Source organism: Bidens hawaiensis, unplaced genomic scaffold (genome assembly GCF_021521415.1).
Source record: "Bidens hawaiensis isolate Kalapana, Puna unplaced genomic scaffold, B.hawaiensis_p1.1 tig00012646_1, whole genome shotgun sequence".
NCBI classification, from domain to species: domain Eukaryota; kingdom Viridiplantae; phylum Streptophyta; class Magnoliopsida; order Asterales; family Asteraceae; genus Bidens; species Bidens hawaiensis.
Window position 1 is genome coordinate 446,427 of NW_027492046.1, and position 20,579 is coordinate 467,005.

General features: G+C 37.6%; 2 protein-coding genes across 2 annotated transcripts; one reads left to right on the plus strand and one right to left on the minus strand.

Moving 5' to 3' along the window:
* Nucleotides 1-3,603: 3,603 nt before the first annotated feature.
* Nucleotides 3,604-8,313, plus strand: LOC143541743 (uncharacterized). The gene is made up of 13 exons (XM_077034483.1): nt 3,604-4,011; nt 4,713-4,865; nt 4,940-5,152; nt 5,227-5,316; nt 5,397-5,513; nt 5,604-5,873; nt 6,029-6,188; nt 6,329-6,406; nt 6,520-6,620; nt 6,727-6,897; nt 7,619-7,693; nt 7,797-7,910; nt 7,987-8,313. The coding sequence occupies exons 1-13, from the start codon at nt 3,604-3,606 to the stop codon at nt 8,311-8,313; spliced, it is 2,277 nt and encodes a 758-aa protein (XP_076890598.1).
* Nucleotides 8,314-9,521: 1,208 nt separating this feature from the next.
* Nucleotides 9,522-10,981, minus strand: LOC143541744 (uncharacterized). Its single transcript, XM_077034484.1, has 7 exons — nt 10,736-10,981; nt 10,405-10,512; nt 10,177-10,341; nt 9,929-10,100; nt 9,769-9,842; nt 9,619-9,684; nt 9,522-9,569 (listed from the first exon to the last, which is right to left on the minus strand). Exons 1-7 carry the CDS (start codon nt 10,979-10,981, stop codon nt 9,567-9,569), a joined length of 834 nt encoding a protein of 277 aa, XP_076890599.1. The 3' UTR covers nt 9,522-9,566.
* Between the last annotated feature and the right edge of the window lie 9,598 nt (nt 10,982-20,579).

Below are 20,579 nucleotides of genomic sequence, written 5' to 3' on the forward strand. Positions count from 1 at the left end.
TTTTACACGAAGTATATTATTTATACATCTCTTCTTGTTCGATACAACTTTGACTCGTTATACCAATAAATGTGATTGAAGAGCGAACCGGAAGCTGGCTTGTTTTACGACAGGTTAAAAGTTAATATACTTGATTAGCATATGCTAATGTATAGCCTGGCTTCAATAAAATACCACACTTTTTCATCATCATCATCATCATCATCGTACTCAGTATATCCCACCAATAGCAAAGCTATAGTAGGGTCTGAGGAGGGTAAGATGTAGACAGCCTTACCTCTACCCCATAAGGATAGAGAGGCTGCTTCCGGTGAGACCCCCGGCTCGATAGTAGTTTTGCATCAAGCCTTGGACATAAGGCACATAGCACTCAATCATCGGGACACCGGCTGATCGGTGCATGTACCCTTGTCTTTCGGCTATCAACGCCACTACATGATGCCTGATTAACCGTCCGTCACTTTTAACGTTATTTTCACGAGATTAGTAAAATAACGTCAAAATTAGTGCAATTTCACTTTTGCCCACCCGAGGGTTCACACATATATACAAAATACCATACTTTTTGTTGTTCTTTATTAGTTTCATAACATAACATGTTAGCAGCACCAAAGTTTTACAGGAAACCTGTTTATAGTTCCACTCCAAGTAATATATTAATCTCATGTTGCTTGCTAATATCAATTTCCAGTTTAAGTAACATGATTTAATTGCTTTATGCCTACAGCTACAGGTAAGGTAACCTATGAACGAGTGATGAGTATTTGGATGGTATGAAACTAAATACGAGATATGTTATGAAGGATAGTAAAATTCATCTCATAGCCAAAATATTGTCATCCTCTATTTATGCTAAACACTTATTGATTTATTGCCGGTCGTATGGTGACAAATTAATGACAAGGTGGCGGTGGATGTACGGCAAACCGGTGGCTAGGGTGCGATGTTGGCGTTGAACAAGAAATTTGTATATTTTATTTTATTTTATTTTGACCAAATATCATTGTCAAACTTCAAGGAAACTAAATTCTAGGTTAAATAAACCAACAATTTTAATTTTATAATTCACAATTACCAATTTAGACTTTCTTTTTCTACCTTCGGCATTAGCTTGATGATAGCAACATCTCTTTTCAAAGTTCACAACAATTACTAAAATCTGCTTATCCAAGTTCGATCCTACAACATGAGTGTTCTTCTTCTAAGGGCATACACTTATTCGACTCGAACCTAAGACCCACCGAGAGAAAATCCTTATAGCAAAAACCCCTAACCACCGGATGAACCTGCAATGGCAACCTATTGATAGTGTTATTTGAACGGGACCTATTAATATACAAATATATGTTATGTCTATCTCGTATTTTGCTATTATAAAACTGTTAATTGAGTAGCACTAGTGTCTGGAACCGGTATATGTCATATATTTCGTGATCTAGTAGTATACATAAACTATTCAACTCGATATATATTTGTATTTGACTATATATGATTTAACATATTTCATATTATTAGCGGCTTGATATAGTTAATGTGCTAGGTTAATTCACTTACCTTATGCAATGCAAATGAATATCTGATTATGTACTTAATGGAAGTTGAAGGACTTTAATGTATACTCTTAGAGAGTTAGGTAACACAATATACGCATTCTCATCAAATCTTGATATTCTCTCTTTCTTTTCATAGAGGCAAGTCCTTCATTTAGAATCGTTAAGAATTCTTTGATCAAGGACAAGTAAAAATATGGCTTGTAAGTATAAATTTTTTATTTAAATTTAAAGAGTTTGAACCGGGTACATGACTTATAGCAATGGACTTAAATGTGAAACTTCTTTATTTTTATTTCTAAGATTGGCTTAAAACTATGTTGTGATTTTTTATTCTATTTAAAATTAACATTTAACTTTAGATATATTTGTTCATATCTCACCACAAAGGCACAAACATACCACTTGGATCTTAATTATGATTCTTAGCCGACCATCAAATAGCTTACCTATAATATGATATAGGTCTGGAAGCCATTTCAAGCAAAACGAGCCGGATAGAACTTGTGATTTTAATTAAGTTTGATTGAGTTTTAGTGAATTCAAATTTCAAACTAAAAGAAAATCCAAGATATAGGTAAGCCATCAAATAGCTTACCTATAATATGAGCCGAGGGTCTCTCTGGAAGCCACCTCTTTATTCCTTTGGATAGAGGTACGGTGTGCCTACATCCCACCCTCCCCAGACCCTACTTATAGCTTTGCTGTCGGTGGGATTTTACTGGACATGATTGATTGATTGATATAATATGATATGGTAACGAAGTCAACAAAATAATAATAAAAACAATATCATATATGGTTTATATGTTAAAATGAACATGTGAGTCAGTGACAAAAAGAAGCTTATTTTAATGTAATAAAAATGGTTGGACTTCTCTTAAAACTGAGGACGGCGACTGTAAATGCAATGGCAACTGTACCAGTTATATGCCAGGGTGGATTGCACGTTAATTAATGCACTCTTAATCACTTACCAAAGTTTTCACTCCACTTTTCACAACCACCAATCTTTGTCCTTCAACTCTTCTTTCTTGAGTATTTGATCCTTTGTTACTCGTCTTATAAAAATAAAATTTCAAGCAAAACGAGCCGGATAGAACTTGTGATTTTAATTAAGTTTGATTGAGTTTTAGTGAATTCAAATTTCAAACTAAAAGAAAATCCAAGATATATGGGATTACATTGAAAATTGAATTAATTTAGCTCCAATGATTATAATATACTTTCATAAATAAATAGTGATAGATGAAAACATATTTTTGACTTAAATTCAAAAGTATATGATTATTTATTAAGAGAGAATAAGAAGGTGAGTCTTATGGAAATCGACTACGTTTTTTTTTCGGCTATTAAAGTTCAAATAGTCACAATGTAAATGTTAAATCAAATACTTAAATAAACTTTACCCTTTTTTATATAAATTCGTGTATACTAAAAAACCATGATGTATACTAACAATGTCTTAAAACGTTTTAAATGTCTTTTGATGATCTTTCTAAAATCTCTTTTGTGTTTCATTATGGGTTTATTATGATTTCGACTGTAAAACAATTAAAAGGTAAAATAAAATCAACCAAAGAAAATAAATTATCATAAGTATGGGTTTTTGATAGCATTTTAATGATTCCATTAAAAGACTACTTCTAAATGTGTTAGCACTAAAGTCTGTTAGGTTCACTAAAAGAAAGTTTTTGAATCAGTCATGGAGCCTCTTACACGGTGAATCAATTAGCTCTCTTTAGGGATGCGAACGAGCCGAGCTGCTCACGAACTACTTAAGACTGGCTCGTGAAAAATCTTGATCGAGCCTGAGCATGAATCGAGATTGAATCGTTTACACTCTTAATAATATATCATAAAAGTTTGGATGGGAAATGGCAGTTAGTAGTTGTTAAAGGAGGAGGAGTCCAATAATTCAAATTTCAAAGACGGAATGGAATCCTAAAGTGGAGTGACTCAAAGCCAAAGACATCTGATTCGTCGTCTACAACCGTTAACAAATTTCATTTCAAAAACCCTAACTATTCTCCACTTGAGCAATCAATCAATCATGTCCTCCTCCGGTGACGGTGATGATTTCACCAGAGGCGTTGAAGACGGCCTCAGGTTATCCAAACGCATCTACTTCGGCAAAGACCGATCAGTGGCGCCGCCTAAGCCTCTCACGCCCATGGAGAAGGCCACCAGATCCTTTTATCCGGCCTCGCCTATGCTTTACGCGGTCATATTCAACCCTGGGATCGTTGATAACCCTGACGTCCCCAGCTACCAGCCTCACGTGCACGGCCGCTGCGATCCGCCTGCCTTGATTCCGCTTCAGATGAACCGGATTCAGCTTCAGCTGGAGTGTTATCTCGACACGGCGTTTGTCACAATGACCGGTTCCTGGCGCCTTCATTGTGTTATGGCAAGTGCCGCCTCTGATTGCCGTCTCGCTATTCCCATGGGTGGTTTACAGGTATAATTACTCTTACTCAATACCGTTATCGATAGATATTATTATTTTAGGTAGCAGTTTGTAACGACTACTGATAATGTATCTATAGATTCGGTACAGTATTTGTTGTTCATTTTTTTTTTTGAAATTCAGTATCGGCATTTTTGGTAAGTGAGCTGAGTTGCTTGCGAGCTACTTGAGCGAGGATTGATAAAAAGCTTGAATTGAGTCGAGTTAAGCCTGAGCTTCGAATAAAGCTCGTTTAGTTATTGAGCTTGAGCTCGACCTTTGTATGAGTAGCTCGTTGTGCCTTTTAAAGGACCTTGTGGGTTTTAAGTTTTTGAGCTCTTATGTATTAATTTAAACTGCACAGTCGGGCTCGTTTAAGGTACTACACCAGCTCGAGCTGTGCTTAGGCTCATTTAAAGTTTTTCTCAGCGTGTATAAAAATAATTAAAACATCAGTAAATAGGTTAATAAATAATCAATGTGTTGAGCCAAGCTTGAAAAAACAACTCATGAGCCGAACTTGAGCTTTAGAAAAAGAGCTCAAACTGAGCTGAGTTCGAGCCCAGTCAAGCTTGGGCTTGGCTTGGCTCGTTTACACTTTTGGTATTGGTAGGGTAACGAGCTCATGCCTGCTTTAATCTGTTTTCGGAATGCAAAATGAGTTATTGTTTTGGTTGAAATTGTCAAGTAATAAGGCATGATTTGGCTAACAGGGTTCAATTCTAGGTGTAGAGGTTGAACTGACCAGAAAATCATACAAGACGCAGCTAGTTGTGATGGATGAAAAGGGGGAGGCAGAAAGCGCAGCCAAGCCTGAAGATGGAGGCTTTCTCAAACCTCACATCTTTACCTTGACAATACCGCAGGTTAATAACAACTTGCTCTTTATGACTTTTTTATTAGTGTAAAAGCTGAACATTGTTTGACTTGTATCATCCAGGTTGATGGTGGTTCAAATATTTCAGTCAAAGTAAGATGGTCCCAGAAGTTAATTTATAAAGATGGCGATTTCACATTGGATGTTCCTTTCAGTTTCCCAGAGTATGTAACTCCTGCAGGAAAGAAACTAACAAAAAAGGAAAAGATTCAGTTGAGTGTCGATGTTGGTTTGGGTACAGAAGTTGTGTGTAAGACAGCAAGCCATCAAATGAAGGTGTAACTTGTATTCGATTCAGTTTTTGATTCTATGTTTCATTTGTTTTGGAAACTAACTGTACTTTGTTTTAGGAGCAAAAACGTGTAGTAGGGAAATTGGGTTTCGTGTATGAGAAAGAAGTTCTTACATGGTCAAGTTCTAATTTTGTGTTTACTTACCAGGTAAGTTTCCACCTTGTTGTTTTCACATTTGTTTTATATTGACACAAGTTGTATCAAATGACCATTTCATCATCTCTCAGGTTCCTACAAGCAATGCATTTGGGGGTGTTCTTTTGCAGTCTCCATCATCACTCACAATTGATCAAAAGGAGTTTTTTTCTTTATTTCTATTTCCAGGGACAGATCTCAGCAAAAAGGTTTGTTTTAAATCTGTTTTTTGTTTTTTTTATGTAACCGAATGCGATGTAGTTTTGTTGGAGAGCTAATGCTTGCTATTTATATAAAAGGTTATTAGGAAGGAAGTACTTTTTGTGGTTGATATTAGCGGAAGCATGAAGGGTAGGACAATCGAAGTTACAAAAAGTGCGATTATTGCAGCGCTATCAAAACTTGATCAAGGGGATTCTTTTAACATAATGGCGTTTAATGACCGGACTTACTTGTATTCATCAACTTTGGAGTTGGCAACTGAGGAAGCTTCTAAAAAAGCTACTGATTGGATTGGCATGAACTTTATTCCTGGTGGTGGTACAAACATGTCACTTGCTCTTAGTCAGGTTATTTTCATCTTTCAATTGCGAGTGAAAGATGTTTCTTTACTTCTATCTTCAAAATTCTTAGTTTTTGTTCTCTTATTGCTTCTATGTGTATCTGATAACCAAGATATATGTGTTAATGGCTTTATGATCTGTTCCTTTTTTGTGATATACAGGCCGTAGAGATGTTATCAGGGATTAAGCAATCAATTCCAATGATTTTCTTTTTAACTGATGGCACAGTTGAAGATGAGAGACAAATTTGTGAAGTTATGACAAAGCAGTTAAAAAATCAAGGACCGGAGCTGTGTCCACGCATTTACACATTTGGTATAGGTAATGATTTTGTTACCAACCTCCTATTTTTTTCTTACTCTTGCTAGCCTATAGCATTATTACATGCGACATTAGCTTTGCATGAATCCAATCGTATGATTGTTTGTACAGCATATTAACTTTTTTGCATTTTTTTGTAGGTTCATTCTGCAATCATTACTTTTTGCGAATGCTTGCAATGATTGGCAGGGGCCATTTTGAGTATGCTTTTGATGCAGGTAATTCATATTTTTTCAACATAGGGAGAATTTTTCCAGAAAGTTAATTGTTTTAAAGCTAAATGAATTGGAAATATTGAGAAGTTACTAATGGTGTGTATGCGGTTGATCAGATTCAATTGTGGCTCGAATGGGAATGTTGTTTTCTAGAGCTGCCTCTACAGTTATGATGAACATTGCGATTGATGGCTTAGATGATCTTGATGCTCTTCAGGTCTTTTGGATTACATGTTTTACCAGTCATACTCAATTTAGCATTTTACATACAAGTCTTATTTAATTTTACTTCTTTAAGAGATCTAATTGTAGCTTATCTTCAGGTTTATCCTTCAGTTACTTTAGATCTTTGTTCGGAAGGGCCATTGGTTGTATTTGGGCATTACAGGGGTGGTTTTCCCGACACCTTAAAAGTTACAGGGATTCTTGCAGATATGAGTAACTTCATTATTGACCTTAAGGTGCAACGGGCAAAGGAGATACCCGTTGACAAGGTAGGCCTTTTGCTTTTCACTATATAGTAGTTATATACTAATTTTGAGGCCAGTATTGTCATAATGAACTTTTAGCAATTTCTTGGATATTGACGAAACAAAATTATTATAGCTGAAAGACGAAACAAAATTATTATAGCTGAAAGACACGTCGGCACATGCGAAACAATTTGATATCTTTTACCTACTGAAAACCTATATATTTAAGAAAGGGACGTGACTAGATCTTAAGATATTTGATGCCCACTAAAACCCATTGGCATATTCGACTTTATGCCTATAAAGTAGAAGATTTTCAGATTTAAGAGGGATTTCATAAGACCACTGCCATACCCTCACACTGAAGCAGGAACAATGTAAATCTGTAATAAGGTCAGAAACTTATTTACTTAATAAAAAACAAACAAGAATGAGTAAAGACCAACAGTGTTACTTCTGTCACACCTCCTCAAAGAAACAGCTAACAACTCTATTAGGTCTGTAACTAGAGTTCAGATATGGTTGCATGAACGAAAAGTGACAACAGCGTATATGTTTATCTCTATTGTGCTGTTATGCTCATCAGTAATTCTCTGATGATCTAAATGCTCTATGGGTGCCCATGCCCCTTCATATAGGTCATACACATATCTGTTCCCCCCCCCCCCTTAATATTTTTTCCTCGTGTTTTCTTTTACTGTTTACATTTTTGGGGTCTGATTGATATCATCTTTGTGACTAGGTTCTGGCTAAGCAACAAATTGAACATTACACATCACAAGCATGGTTTTCACAAGATAAAAAGCTTGAGGAGAAGGTCAGTTATTTTTCTTCTTTTCTGAGGAATAAGAGTTAGCCAGTTAGGTAGATATAATGCAGTGTAAATTTGATTCCAAGTTTTAAAGTTGTGCTTGTTTCAGGTAGCCAAAATGAGTATGCAGAGTGGTGTTGTTAGTGAGTATACGCGTATGGTTTTGTTAGAGACGATACAAATACAAGAAAAGCATGCGTCAACGTCATCTGGCGTTAAAAAGGTTGGTCATTGATTTGTACAATTTTTTGCGAGCATATTAAGATTGTAATATAAGAATATATGGATTGTACATGCAGGGAAAAAAAGAAAGTATTGAAATTAGAGAAAAATGTGAGATGATAAAGGTGTTGCAGCGGCTGGGCATTGGGTTTGGTAACTTGGTTGCAACTATTGAGAACATGCCTCCGGGTTATGAACCCAAGTTACCAGATCAAGCAGAAATGTTGGTGAGAACAGCTGGCAACTGTTGTGTTAACCTATGTGGCAAGTGCTGTTGCATGTGCTGCATTCAAGCCTGTACGAGCATCAACGACCAGTGTGCTATTTTGGTCACCCAGATAATTACTGGTCTAGCATTTTTAGGCTGCTTTGCGTGTTGTGAATTGTGTTGTGATGGACAATGATGCCACAACAGTGGTATCTATATATATATGTAAAGATATTGCCGTCTGTAAACAAAAAATATGATAAGGTAGTGTGCCAGACTTCAACTATTCAACCTGTCGTGGTTTTTTATAGATTGCCTCTTTTGAGTCTATATGCTCTTTCATTAGTGATATGCGCATAAATGGTTTCATTTTTAGATCACATGGTGCATATGCTAAAAAGTTGCAAGTGACAATGAAAACAATGGTAAAAGGGTAATCTCAATGGTTGAATTAAGAGCATTAGCAGTAGAATCTCTCTCTCTTATCTCCTATAATTTTGCATATTTTAATACCCTTATTTAAGGTTTGCGCGTTGCGCGTACACAATAAAATCTAGTGGATCATCCAAAAAATTAAGGAGACACTTGGTGCCCAAAACAGCTGTGGGGACGAGATTAAAGTTCATTTAAATTTCTCGTTAAGATACCCAATTACTATCTAATACGGTGTTAAATGCCAAGTAAAATATGGAAGGCTTACATCCAGAGATTAGAACAAATGTGATATCATCCCAAGGTATGTGTTCGGACCCGCAAGAAGTTGAAGGATAACTTCTTGAGTTTAAGATACAAGAACAAAAAAACTGCCTACATGAGTTTGAGGTTAGTCACGCCATAAAAGTTGGGGCTTGGCTTCTATATACTCGTTAGAGGATATGACATGATCCTTGCACATAATAGTGTCAAGAACTTGTGAACGTGTTGAACTCAACATGCACATTATCTAGATGCACTCAATTAAATAGAAAAAAGGTGTTAAATTGTACAAGACACCTCGGTATTCAAATATTTGGAATGTGTGATGTACTAAGATGAAAGTAATCTTCAATACATTTCCATTTATAACAGAGTTTGTATTTATATTATGACTTGTGTACGTACATTGCACTAGAAATTGTGAGAGAAATGGCCATTTTAGTATAACTAGATTTACAGAAAACAAAAAAGAAATCTAAATAAACATTGATACGCCATACGAGTTACTTGGAAGTTATGAAGTACACGTTTGTTCAAGACTATTCTAATTTCAGGCAACCTAGATCATGGAGAGTTCAGTCCCAATGGACCAACAAACAACACTACGAATCACAGACAAAAACAATTACAAAGATATAAAAGATCCTTTATTTCTTTGGGCCAAACAAAAGACAAGCAAACAAAGCATGATTACAGTTAAAAGAAACCATTTCTTCATTCAAAAACAACAAAGATACTTGCAAGCCTAGAATTTTATTTTATCTGATTTGATTTTATGCCACCATAAATGTTAATCCTAATAACCTTTCTTTGTAAATCCCTGCAATGAACGGCCCAACCCTGCCCCCACAGCTTCTGCAAAATATTGTACCTGAAAACATTACCCAAAACAAAATATTAGGCATTGCAAACATTCCAAATGTACATATATTATCACCAACTAGAGTTATACAACCTCTTGAAAGGTCTTCTTTAAATCAAAAGCGTCTCTCACTCGCTCATTTAAGAATACCCAAGTATCGTTAAAATCTGACAAACACCATCACTATCATCAATCACACGTGACACAGAAAACAAAAAATCCAAACAGAAAAAAAAAACAGAGGCAAAGAAACCTGTGGAGTTATCAGTTAGCATGTATATTTCAGTTGAGGAGTATACCCCACCAATAACAGTGCGTTTGAGGTACCAATCGACACCACTTCCTTCATCGTTTGAGGCATGGCAGAATTCACAAACCAGCATTGCCCGCTGTTTAAAGCTTGTTGACACATTTGAAGGTTGCGCCTGTTCATATTAAAGGCTCGCTAATCATTTCAACAACGTAACATGAAACCTAAATATGCTAATAACAGCAACTTACTTGAATGCTAAGAGCTTGAGGCCACTTTGATATGTATGGAGCTTGCATTTGTAAGCGAAGTTTGATAAGCTTGGCAATACGCTCACTTGCTACTAAATCTTGTAATTGTAACTCAACGGAGTCGATTGTATCAATAAGTTTTTGCAAGCACTTGTCCATAAAATACTGCAAAGAAAGGCAATAAATACGGTAGTAACTTGGTTGAAAAACAATAATAGGTAAACATACCTCTACTAGTGCAGCTTCTTTTCTTGGAATGGCTCCGACAATGGAAGGGGAAACACCGACATCCCTGGCACCGGCAATCATGGCTGCTTCACTCCAACCCAGTCGAATCTGCAGCATAAACAAGGAGATAGGGAGGGATATGTTTCTGCTTATGATTTTGATAATCCTAAACAAATATGATCTAGTGGCCGATAATAATCCATTTCCATATCCTAAGCTAGGCTTCACTTTGGTTAATCATCATTCATAACAATAATAATAATAATAATAATAATGATAAATAAATGAAAGTTAGGATTATTAATTAAAATCCAATGCAATTGAATTATACCACGTGTTGGAGAGAGGCTTGTAAGACACGAGCCTGTTCTTGTTGGTAATTAGCCCTAGGGGTTCGTCTATCAGTATTATGAGTATGAGTATTAGTATTAGGAGTATGATGTGTGGTATTAAAATGATTAGGGTTTGAATCATGAGGTGGTGATTCAGATGAGAGAAAACGTAATCGGAAACCAAGGGGGGTTCGGTCGAATGCTGCTGCATGCTGAACCAATCGCTTGGCTGCCCATCGATGCATTTGCAACCCAATAAATGATAAGGAGGAGGAGAAGAGAGAGAGAGAGAGAGAGAGAGAGAGAGAGAGAGAGAGAGAGGAGGCTACTTTGTGTTATGTTTATTATCCAATTACAACTCAACGGGTTTAATTTAAAAATACCTAAACATGACTCGTTACCATCCCTATCGACACCTCTGTTTATCACAAAATTACACCTGTCTCCTTTTCTTTCTTTCTTTCTTTTTTTCCATGTGAGAATTTATGATTAACCCATTCAAAGAAATTGAAAAAAATAAAAGAAACTATATACTTTCTATTATAAAAGTCAATTGTTCGTTAACAATTTTACACATAAAAATTCTACATCTTTTCTAAAGAGACTTAAAAAAAACAAAAAAACAATAATAATACATCTTTGTTATTTTATTATTATTATTTGTCAGCAAACAAATAATTTTGATTGTATTGTAATTTTGATTTTTTGCGGTGTAATTCGTATTGTAATTTACTTGCTTTCCTAGATAGGTTTGATTCCTTGTATTGTAATCATTTTATTAAAAGTGTTTTATTTTTGTACGCGAACGGTTTCTTACAACCTTAAAACAAAATTTTTAAAAATCACCGTTCGTGTATTCAAAACATTCTCGTGTGACTCAAACTAGTTTTGTTTCACGCGGTTGTGTTTTTAAAAAACATTTTTTTTCCGTTTCTATTCAAAGGAGCGACTTTGTAGAAACGGAAACCGGTTACAATTCGGATTTTTTAACGCTAAACTCTTGGAAAAACCCATTGTTGGTCCCTTCAAAGTTGGACTTAGAACACCTTTAGTGGGTTAATTCGAGAGTTCGGATTAAAAAGTTTTGTGTAACTTTAATTTAGTGGGAGTGACCACTATTAATATTTCCGAAAAACTAACTTAGCATAGTTTATTTTTCAGAAAAAATGGCATCACCGTCATCGAGCAAGGTTACCAGTACGCCTTTGTCCGTTATGGTAGGAGCCACTACTATGGCTAATCACGCTGAAAAACCCGAGAAGTTCTCGGGTTTGCACTTTAAACAGTGGCAACAGAAGATGTTCTTCTATTTGACCACCTTGAACCTTGCGAGGTTCTTGACAGAATCCGCTCCCTTAGCCACTAACGCGGAGGGGGAGACCGACGCTCAAACTTTGAGTGCGGTAGATCCGTGGAAGCATTTGGAATTCTTATGTCGAAACTATCTGTTAAACGGTTTAGTTGACGCGTTGTATAACGTGTACTCTTCAATAAAGTCTGCCAAAGAATTATGGGAGTCTTTAGACAAAAAGTACAAAACGGATGATGCGGGAACAAAGAAATTTGTTGTCGCTCGTTTCTTGGACTATAAAATGGTTGACTCTAAGACTGTAATTAGTCAAGTCCAAGAGTTGCAAGTTATACTTCACGACATCTTTCTGAGGGAATGACACTTAATGAGACATTTTAAGTGGCAGCGATGATTGAAAAACTGCCTCCTAGTTGGGTTGAGTTTATGAATTATCTTAAACACAAGCGAAAGGAGATGACCATTGATGATCTTATTGTTTGACTTCGGATAGAAGAAGACAATAAGAGAGCTCAAAAAGGTAGCCTGGTGGATGTTTTCGCCAAGGCTAACTTAGTCGAGTACGGTCAATCCTCCAAAGGGGGCAACAAGGGCAAAGGCAAAGATAACAAAGGGAAAGCGAAAGTGGACCTTGGCGTGAAGAAAGGGGCTGTGAAAAAGAAGCCTCCACCTTTCCAAGGACCATGTTACAACTGTAACGAGATGGGGCACCAGGCGAACCAGTGCAAGAAACCAAAGCACGAGCGCGCGCATTTGGTGGACAACGATGGCACTCCTCTCGTGGAGATGATTACCGAGGAAGCGGCTTTCATCGAGGAAGTCAACGTTATGGGAGACGCTCCCAAAGGGTGGTACGTTGACACCAGCGTAATCCGCCATGTTTGCGGCGACAAACAACTCTTTAAGAATTTCAAAGAGGCGGCGGGTGACCAGAAGCTTTACATGGGGAATAAAGCGACTGCGGACATCATGGGGGAAAGCGATATGGTCTTGAAGTGGACTTCTGGCAAGGAGCTCACGTTGACTAAAGTTCTCTATGTTCCCGAGATTCGCAAGAATCTTGTCTCGGGATGGATGCTCAATAAGCATGGATTTTGCTTGGTGATTGAATCGGATAAATTTATTTTATCGAAAAATGGAATATTTGTCGGCAAGGGTTATGCCGACAATGCTATGGTCAAATTGAATGTAATTGTTGTCAAAAATTCTATGAATAAAATTGCAAGTTCTATTTACATGATTGAACCGTCAAATTCTAATTCTTGTGTTTGGCATGGTAGACTAGGACATTTAAATTTTAATTCAATTCGACGTTTAATTAAATTAAATAGCATTCCATGTTTTAAAATCGATTCAAAATATAAATGCGAAACATGTGTTGAATCCAAACTAACGAGAAAGCCTTTCAAATCGGTTCAACGAATAACTGAACCCCTTGATTTAATCCACACCGATGTGTGCGATTTAAAAGCCACTCCCACAAGAGGTGGAAATAAGTATTTCATCACGTTTATTGATGATAGTACTCGGTATTGCTATGTATACTTACTTAAAAGTAAGGATGAAGCAATATACAAGTTTATCTTGTATAAAGATGAGGTTGAAAATCAACAAAAACGGAGAATAAATACTTTGCGAAGTGATAGGGGTGGTGAATATGTTTCACCATTTGCGGAAATATGCGCAAAAAGTGGCATAATACATGAGTGTACCCCACCTTATTCTCCACAATCAAATGGCATTGCGGAACGAAAGAACCGTACATTAAAAGAGATGATGAATGCCATGTTGATTAGCTCGGGCGTGAGCTATAACTTGTGGGGGGAGGCTATTCTCTCGGCCAATTATATCTTGAATAAGATACCCCGCAAGAAAAGGGACGTGACTCCATATGAGTTATGGAAGGGTAAAAAACCTTCATACAAATACATTCGAGTGTGGGGCTGCCTTGCCAAGGTGACAGTTCCGCCACCAAAGGCACTAACGATAGGACCTAAAACTATGGATTGTATATTCATTGGATATGCACACCATAGTAATGTGCATAGGTTTCTTGTACATGAGTCCAAGAATCCCAATGTACATGAAGGCACTATTGTTGAGTGGAGGACCAACGATTTTTTTCGAAAATGTGTTTCCCTGTTTAAGGAAAACCCATGCGAGTTCATCAAGAGCGGTTGATGAAGCAAGTACATCAAGAGCGATTGATGATACTGTTCATGATGAGAGACATGAACGACCCAAAATTGAGGAAGGTGAGCTTAGACGAAGCAAAAGACCAAGGATTGAAATCCTTCGGTCCTGATTTCGTGAGCTACATGGTTGATGGTGAGTCCAATACCTAGCGCGAGGCGGTTACCTTCGCGGAATCACCTCAATGGAAAGAAGCAATTAAAACGAGATAGATTCTATATTGCAAAATCATACTTGGGAGTTAGTAGATCTTCCGCCGGGTTGTAAACCCCTTGGATATCGTTGGATATTCAAAAGGAAGATGAAAGCCGATGGAAGTATTGATAAATACAAGGCAAGGTTAGTGATCAAAGGGTATAGACAAAAAGAAGATCTAGACTATTTTGATACTTACTCGCCGTCACGCGAATAACCTCAATAAGGTTGGTTCTTGCAATCGCGGCCTTACGAAATTTGGAAATTCACCAAATGGATGTAAAAACCGCATTTCTAAATGGCGATTTAGATGAAGAGATTTACATGGAGCAACCCGAGGGTTTCTCCGCCTCAGGGAAAGAGGGCAAAGCATGTAAACTAGTCAAATCATTGTATGGTTTGAAGCAAGCTCCAAAACAATGGCACTTAAAGTTTGATCATGTCATGCTTGACAATGGTTTCAAAATAAACGAGTGTGACAAATGTGTCTATGTGAAGGACACGCCAGGAGGTTATGTGATTTTATGTCTTTATGTAGATGATATGCTTATCATTGGGAGTAATGATACTATGATTAAATCTACAAAAGACATGTTGAAAGCGAGGTTTGACATGAAAGACTTGGGTCTCGCGGACGTGATTCTTAGGGTTCAAATTACTAGAACCCAAAATGGTCTTATCTTGAGTCAATCTCACTATTGGATAAAATTCTTGAGAAATTCAATAAGGATGACACGCGTGTCGCATCAACTCCAATTGATACGACCCACCATCTATCTAAAAATAGAGGCGAGGGTGTTGCTTAGTTAGAGTACTAAAAAATTATTGGTAGTCTAATGTATCTTATGACATGTACTCGACCCGATCTAGCTTATGCCGTGAGTAGGCTAAGTAGATATACTAGTAATCTGAGCGTGGAACATTGGAAAAGTATAACACGGGTTCTAAGGTACTTAAGATACACAAGAGACTATGGACTCCATTATAATCGAGATCCAGCTATGATCGAAGGATACAGTGATGCAAATTGGATTTCGGATATAAAAGATTCTAAATCAACAAGTGGATATGTATTCACACTTGGTGGTGCAGCTATTGCTTGGAAGTCTTCTAAGCAAACGGTTATAGCTAGATCCACGATGGAATCGGAGTTTATCGCCTTGGATAAATGTGGTGAAGAGGCGGAATGGCTACGTCAATTTATGGAAGATATTCCAACATGGCCAAAGCCTTTGTTGGCTATTTGCATACATTGTGACAATCAATCAGCGATTGGTAGAGCCCATAGCGTGATGTACAACGGCAAATCAAGGCATATTCGACGTAGACATAACACGGTACGACAACTACTCACAATGGGTGTTATCACGATTGACTATGTGAAGTCAAAAGATAACATTGCAGACCCGTTAACAAAAGGCTTAAGCAAACAGTTAGTTAACAAGTCGTCAAAAGGAATGGGACTAAAGTGTTGGTGCATAATGTCAGTAGTTCATAGTCTAGTGTTTGTAATCGAGTCTGTAATGTTTAATTATGTTTTGTATGTTTAAGCGAAGTTACTGACAAGTTCGCTTAATAGGCGAACTTGTTAGTCAAGCGAAGTTATGGACAACTTCGCCTGAACATGCCAGGCGAAGTTGTCGTGTGTTTATATACCAGCTTACGGCTTGGTTTAGTGTTAGTCGTTTAAGTTCGTTTCAGTAGTTCGAGTTCATTGTAACGTGAGGACGAGAGTCTGTAACAGTGATATTACGTCACGTGTTTGAGTTATAATATATAAGGTGTGTTCGGTTATTCGTGTGTTTGTTTGGTTTTGTGTTCTATACTCGTAACGATCTACGCAGGGATTCCGCACCTGAGTAGGCCGATATATCTCGTGCGATCCGTCCAGGGAACCTACAATTGGTATCAGAGCTTTTTGCTCGATTGTGTGGTTCGGGATATTCACGCGGGTATAGAATTCGTCCCGTTTCGACTATTCGCGGGACGTGTTTTCTGTGTTTTTCAGTCAATCTTACCTCTTGCTATCGTGTTCAAGCCTTTGCACCATCAAAAACCTTGTAAAATCCAGATTCCAGATCTGCAAAAACGTCCGTGTTCATCAGGCGAAGTTGCCGTCAGGATACGTAGGGTTTCGGCGAAGATATAAGGTTAAGCGAAGTTATCCACAACTTCGCCTACCTTCTCAAGTTCGCCTTACTCAGCGAAGTTCTCTACAACTCCGCCTACCTCCTAAGTTCGCTTACCTTAAGCGAAGTTAATCATCTGCGAAGTTAATCAGTGGCGAAGTTAAGGCTTAAGCGAAGTTATCCGTAACTTCGCCTACAATACTTTTCAGAAAAAAAAATTTTTTTGATCTTTTTCGGGTTTCTTACTTTTCGGGAAAGATGTCGTCGATTAACATCTCTGAGTTAGTGAAGATGGAAGTTGAAGCAGGGTCAGCTACTAAGGCCCCAAGATTGCTGAAGGGAACCGACTTCGTTGCATGGAAGGATCGGTTCATACAATATGTCAAGTACCAGGATGCGAAGATGTGGGTATGCATCCAGGATGATTATATTCCACCAGTTATGGAGTATGAAGGTCGTGATCAAATCAAAAAGTATAGCAAAATGGAAGAAGAAGAGAAAAAGATGTATGAGGCCGAGAGCAAGGCTCATGCTGCTATTACTATGGCTCTTCCACAAGAGATCCTTCATACGTTTAGAAAGTACACGTCAGCAAGAGGGCTTTGGGAAGCTCTTGAGAACAGATTTGAAGGGAATGTAGGAATCCGTGCTTCAAAGATAAAATTGCTCAAAACCTAGTTCTCAGTCTTCAAGTATTTGAAGAATGAATCTTTAGATGATATTATCACTCGATATTACCATCTGATGACTGAATTGAGCAACTATTCAATTTCCTACCGAGAAGAAGAAATAGTTGAGAAGCTTCTAGATGCTCTCCCACCAAAATGGGAGATGTACACTGTGCTGATGAGGGAAGACAAAGACTTTCCCACATATGATCTAGAAACGGTAGTCAACAAGCTCAGAACCTTTGAGCTTAACATGGTCAGAAAAGAGACACCTACGGATCAGGTTCAAGATCCAGGTATGTATGGAGCTAAAATCAACACTAGCTCAGGATCGAAGACTGAATCTGCTGCCTACTACTCGAAGGGAGAGTCGGGTGCAAACTCATCACATGAGGGTCATGTGTCAGTCAACACAAATGGTGATGTTTGCTATGTAGCAGGTGGATCGAGTGGTTCTCAACCCCAGGTAAGCAAGAGTAGTTACTCTCCAAGTATTCCCAGCAACAACTACTCTAAGATGCCTATGAGTGTCAAGTCTGCTGAAGAGCAGTTTGGTCTCTATGCTTCTTTTATTGCTTCCTACGAGAACTACATTCAAGGGAAGGTTGTTGATCCAGCTATGTTGGATGAAGACTATGACCAGATTGATGCTGATGATCTGGAGGAAATGGATCTACAATGGCAGATGGCCATGATTGTAAGAAGAGTGAAGCGGTTTATGAGGAAGACCGGGAGAAAGTTTGTCGGTGGGAAGCCAGGGTTTGACAAGACGAAGGTGAGATGCTACAATTGTCAGCAAAACGGTCACTTTGCAAAAGAATGCAGGAATGAGCGTGTGGAACGAAGTCAGGGTAGGTCTCCACAGCAAAGTGAGGGTAGAAAAGATTATAGTGCCATGATGTCCAGAGAAGATGGTGAATACAACTGGAACCTGCTTTCTAAAGAAACTTTTGAGCAGGCAAATTTGGCAAAGGTAGAAACTGAAGAAAGTGAGAAGGTTACCGGAGAGGAAAAAGCTCTTATGGCAGACGTTAATGACCAGCTCTCTGAGGTATGTTCTAAACCTACATGCTCTAAATGTGAAAACTTGTCTGAGCAATTAGCAACTATAACCGATCAGTATGTTAGGTTGGATGCTGAATTTAAAACCCTAAAAGAAGATCATCATTTTACAAAAGCAAGAGAAAATAGCTATAAAGTCAAAATAAAAGCTTGTGAAAAAGATGTTAAAAGTTTAAAAACAAAACTTGCTGAAAAAATTGAAGTGATTGATTTAAGTTATGAAGTTTTGGAAGAAAAAACCAAACTAATTGCTGATAGAGAAAAACAGATTGCTGATCACCAGGTAAAAGTGGTGGAACTGAATAGAAAACTAGAGCAGTTCAGAAATTCTTCTGCTATTCTTGATCACCTTGTTAGTGATCAAGGTTCCTCTGCTAAGAGAGGAGGAATCAGTTATCATGAGGTTCCACCACCTTATAATCACAATTACACTTTTAACCCTAGTGTTCAGAAATCTGTTGATTTTGAGGTTGCTCAGACAGTACCAGTTAAAGTAACTTGTAAAGAACCAAATGTTAGTGGAGGCGAAACAAGTTCGCCTGCTTCAAGTGTTAAAATTTCTGATTCAAGTCCAGTCTCATCGGATTCGGATAAGTCATCCGAGTCTGGTAAGGCAAAAGAGGAGGTGGTATTACCCAATGGTGGAGAAAAAGATAAGACGAATAAAAAGAGTACTCCACTAAACCCGTACGTCCCACCATATGTGAGACGAACGGGCGGTAATAAAGCCTCGACATCTAAAACACCGGTTGATAAAAAAGTTGAGCATAGGTGTTGTTTTAGATGTAATCTATTAGGGCACCTAGTTGCAGATTGCCCTCTGAAGCAGCGATTCAGAGGTGTAAGGCCTTCTAAAACTGAGAATAAGCCTAATAGTTATTATCATGCTGCTAAAAATGAAAACCACTTAAAATTCAAAAATGTGACTAATTCAGGTTTTCATAGAAACAAATCTCAGTTTTACACTGCTAATAACCAAACCACAAGCTATAATTCTTTCAATTCACAAAGGTTTGGAAGGCCTCACAATCAATCTTCAAGGAGGTTTCCTAATAGGACTTACAGGAATTATCAAGATACTAACTTTGGAAAGCCAAAGTTTGGGATGTATAGATTGTAACACCCCGACCAAAGGCGGATTATACATCGGGGCGCCACATATTGTTTCATTACTCGTGACACTATTGGGTGTCAATATTTAATAAATACATTCATTCGCGCACGCGCAAAGTAGACATAAGATAACATAAATCATCATAAATCAATATATTATAAATCATAATAATCGAACAGCAATAACTAGTCTTGATACATTTTAATCTAGGTCCAAAATAAAGAAAACTTCCTACGTGTCCACAAGCTCCAAAACAGCTACTGCAAACCTGAATATGTGTTAAAATAAAACGTCAAACACTTGCGTGTTGGTGAGAAATCAAGTTTAATACAATACATAGATAACAATAAATCTGCGCGCAACATGTGTATGTCTGGTTTTCAACAAGGGTGTAATCTGATCGGGACCAACTCTAAGATTCATAGACTGCCAGTGCTCACAATTGAGCTCACAAACAAGAAAGACTGTGCAAGTGTAAACAAAAGAGAAAATCATAAACGATTGTTCTCCCGTGTTCATCTAATGGTACCATGAGAACTGCAGAATAGACCGACAAGACGGTTAATGATCCACACATACAAATAAACAGCCAAGTCTACGTCCTCAACACATGGGATACTGCGCGACTAAAGTTCATAAATAAGTTTAAGACTCTAAGTTTGTATGAACACATGAACATCCCAAAACATTAAAAATAAAAAGGGATTAGGTACGAGATTACTCACTTGATAAACGGTGCGGTGAAAGATAAAGCAAGAACCAACTTTAAACAAGCACAAGTTAACCTATAATTAAAGATTATTGTTTTAACGATTTGCTTTAAGTCTTGATTATAAGTTAGCATAATTAATAAGTAAATTATTATATACTATATATATATTACCGGAAAAAGCAGGGCAGGACAGGAGAGAGGACGGAGGCAGAGAGGGAGGCGGCAGAGAGAGCAAGGAGGAGGTTAAAATAAGTGTTTGTGTGTGAAGTGTTAGGAAAATAACATTATTATTTATAGGGAAACCCTAGGGAACACAATCCCTAGAAAAGGGGAAAAGATCTCCAAAAAGTAAAAGATTCCAAAAGCAAAAGATATCAAAAAAGCATAAGAAAACAAAAGCAAAAGATATGGAAAGATATGGCAGCTGCAGGGGACAAGGGAAAAGCTGACAGGCAACAGTA

Excerpts from the sequence above, each read along its gene's own strand:
- LOC143541743 (XM_077034483.1), top strand. The coding sequence starts at position 3,604 with ATGTCCTCCTCCGGTGACGGTGATGATTTCACCAGAGGCGTTGAAGAC. Across the intron at positions 5,514-5,603 it reads GGACAGATCTCAGCAAAAAG|GTTATTAGGAAGGAAGTACT; the intron begins GTTTGTTTTAAA and ends TTTATATAAAAG. Across the intron at positions 6,898-7,618 it reads AGGAGATACCCGTTGACAAG|GTTCTGGCTAAGCAACAAAT; the intron begins GTAGGCCTTTTG and ends CTTTGTGACTAG.
- LOC143541744 (XM_077034484.1), bottom strand. The coding sequence starts at position 10,981 with ATGCATCGATGGGCAGCCAAGCGATTGGTTCAGCATGCAGCAGCATTC. Across the intron at positions 10,101-10,176 it reads CTCAAGCTCTTAGCATTCAA|GCGCAACCTTCAAATGTGTC; the intron begins GTAAGTTGCTGT and ends TAATATGAACAG. Across the intron at positions 9,685-9,768 it reads TAAAGAAGACCTTTCAAGAG|GTACAATATTTTGCAGAAGC; the intron begins GTTGTATAACTC and ends TAATGTTTTCAG.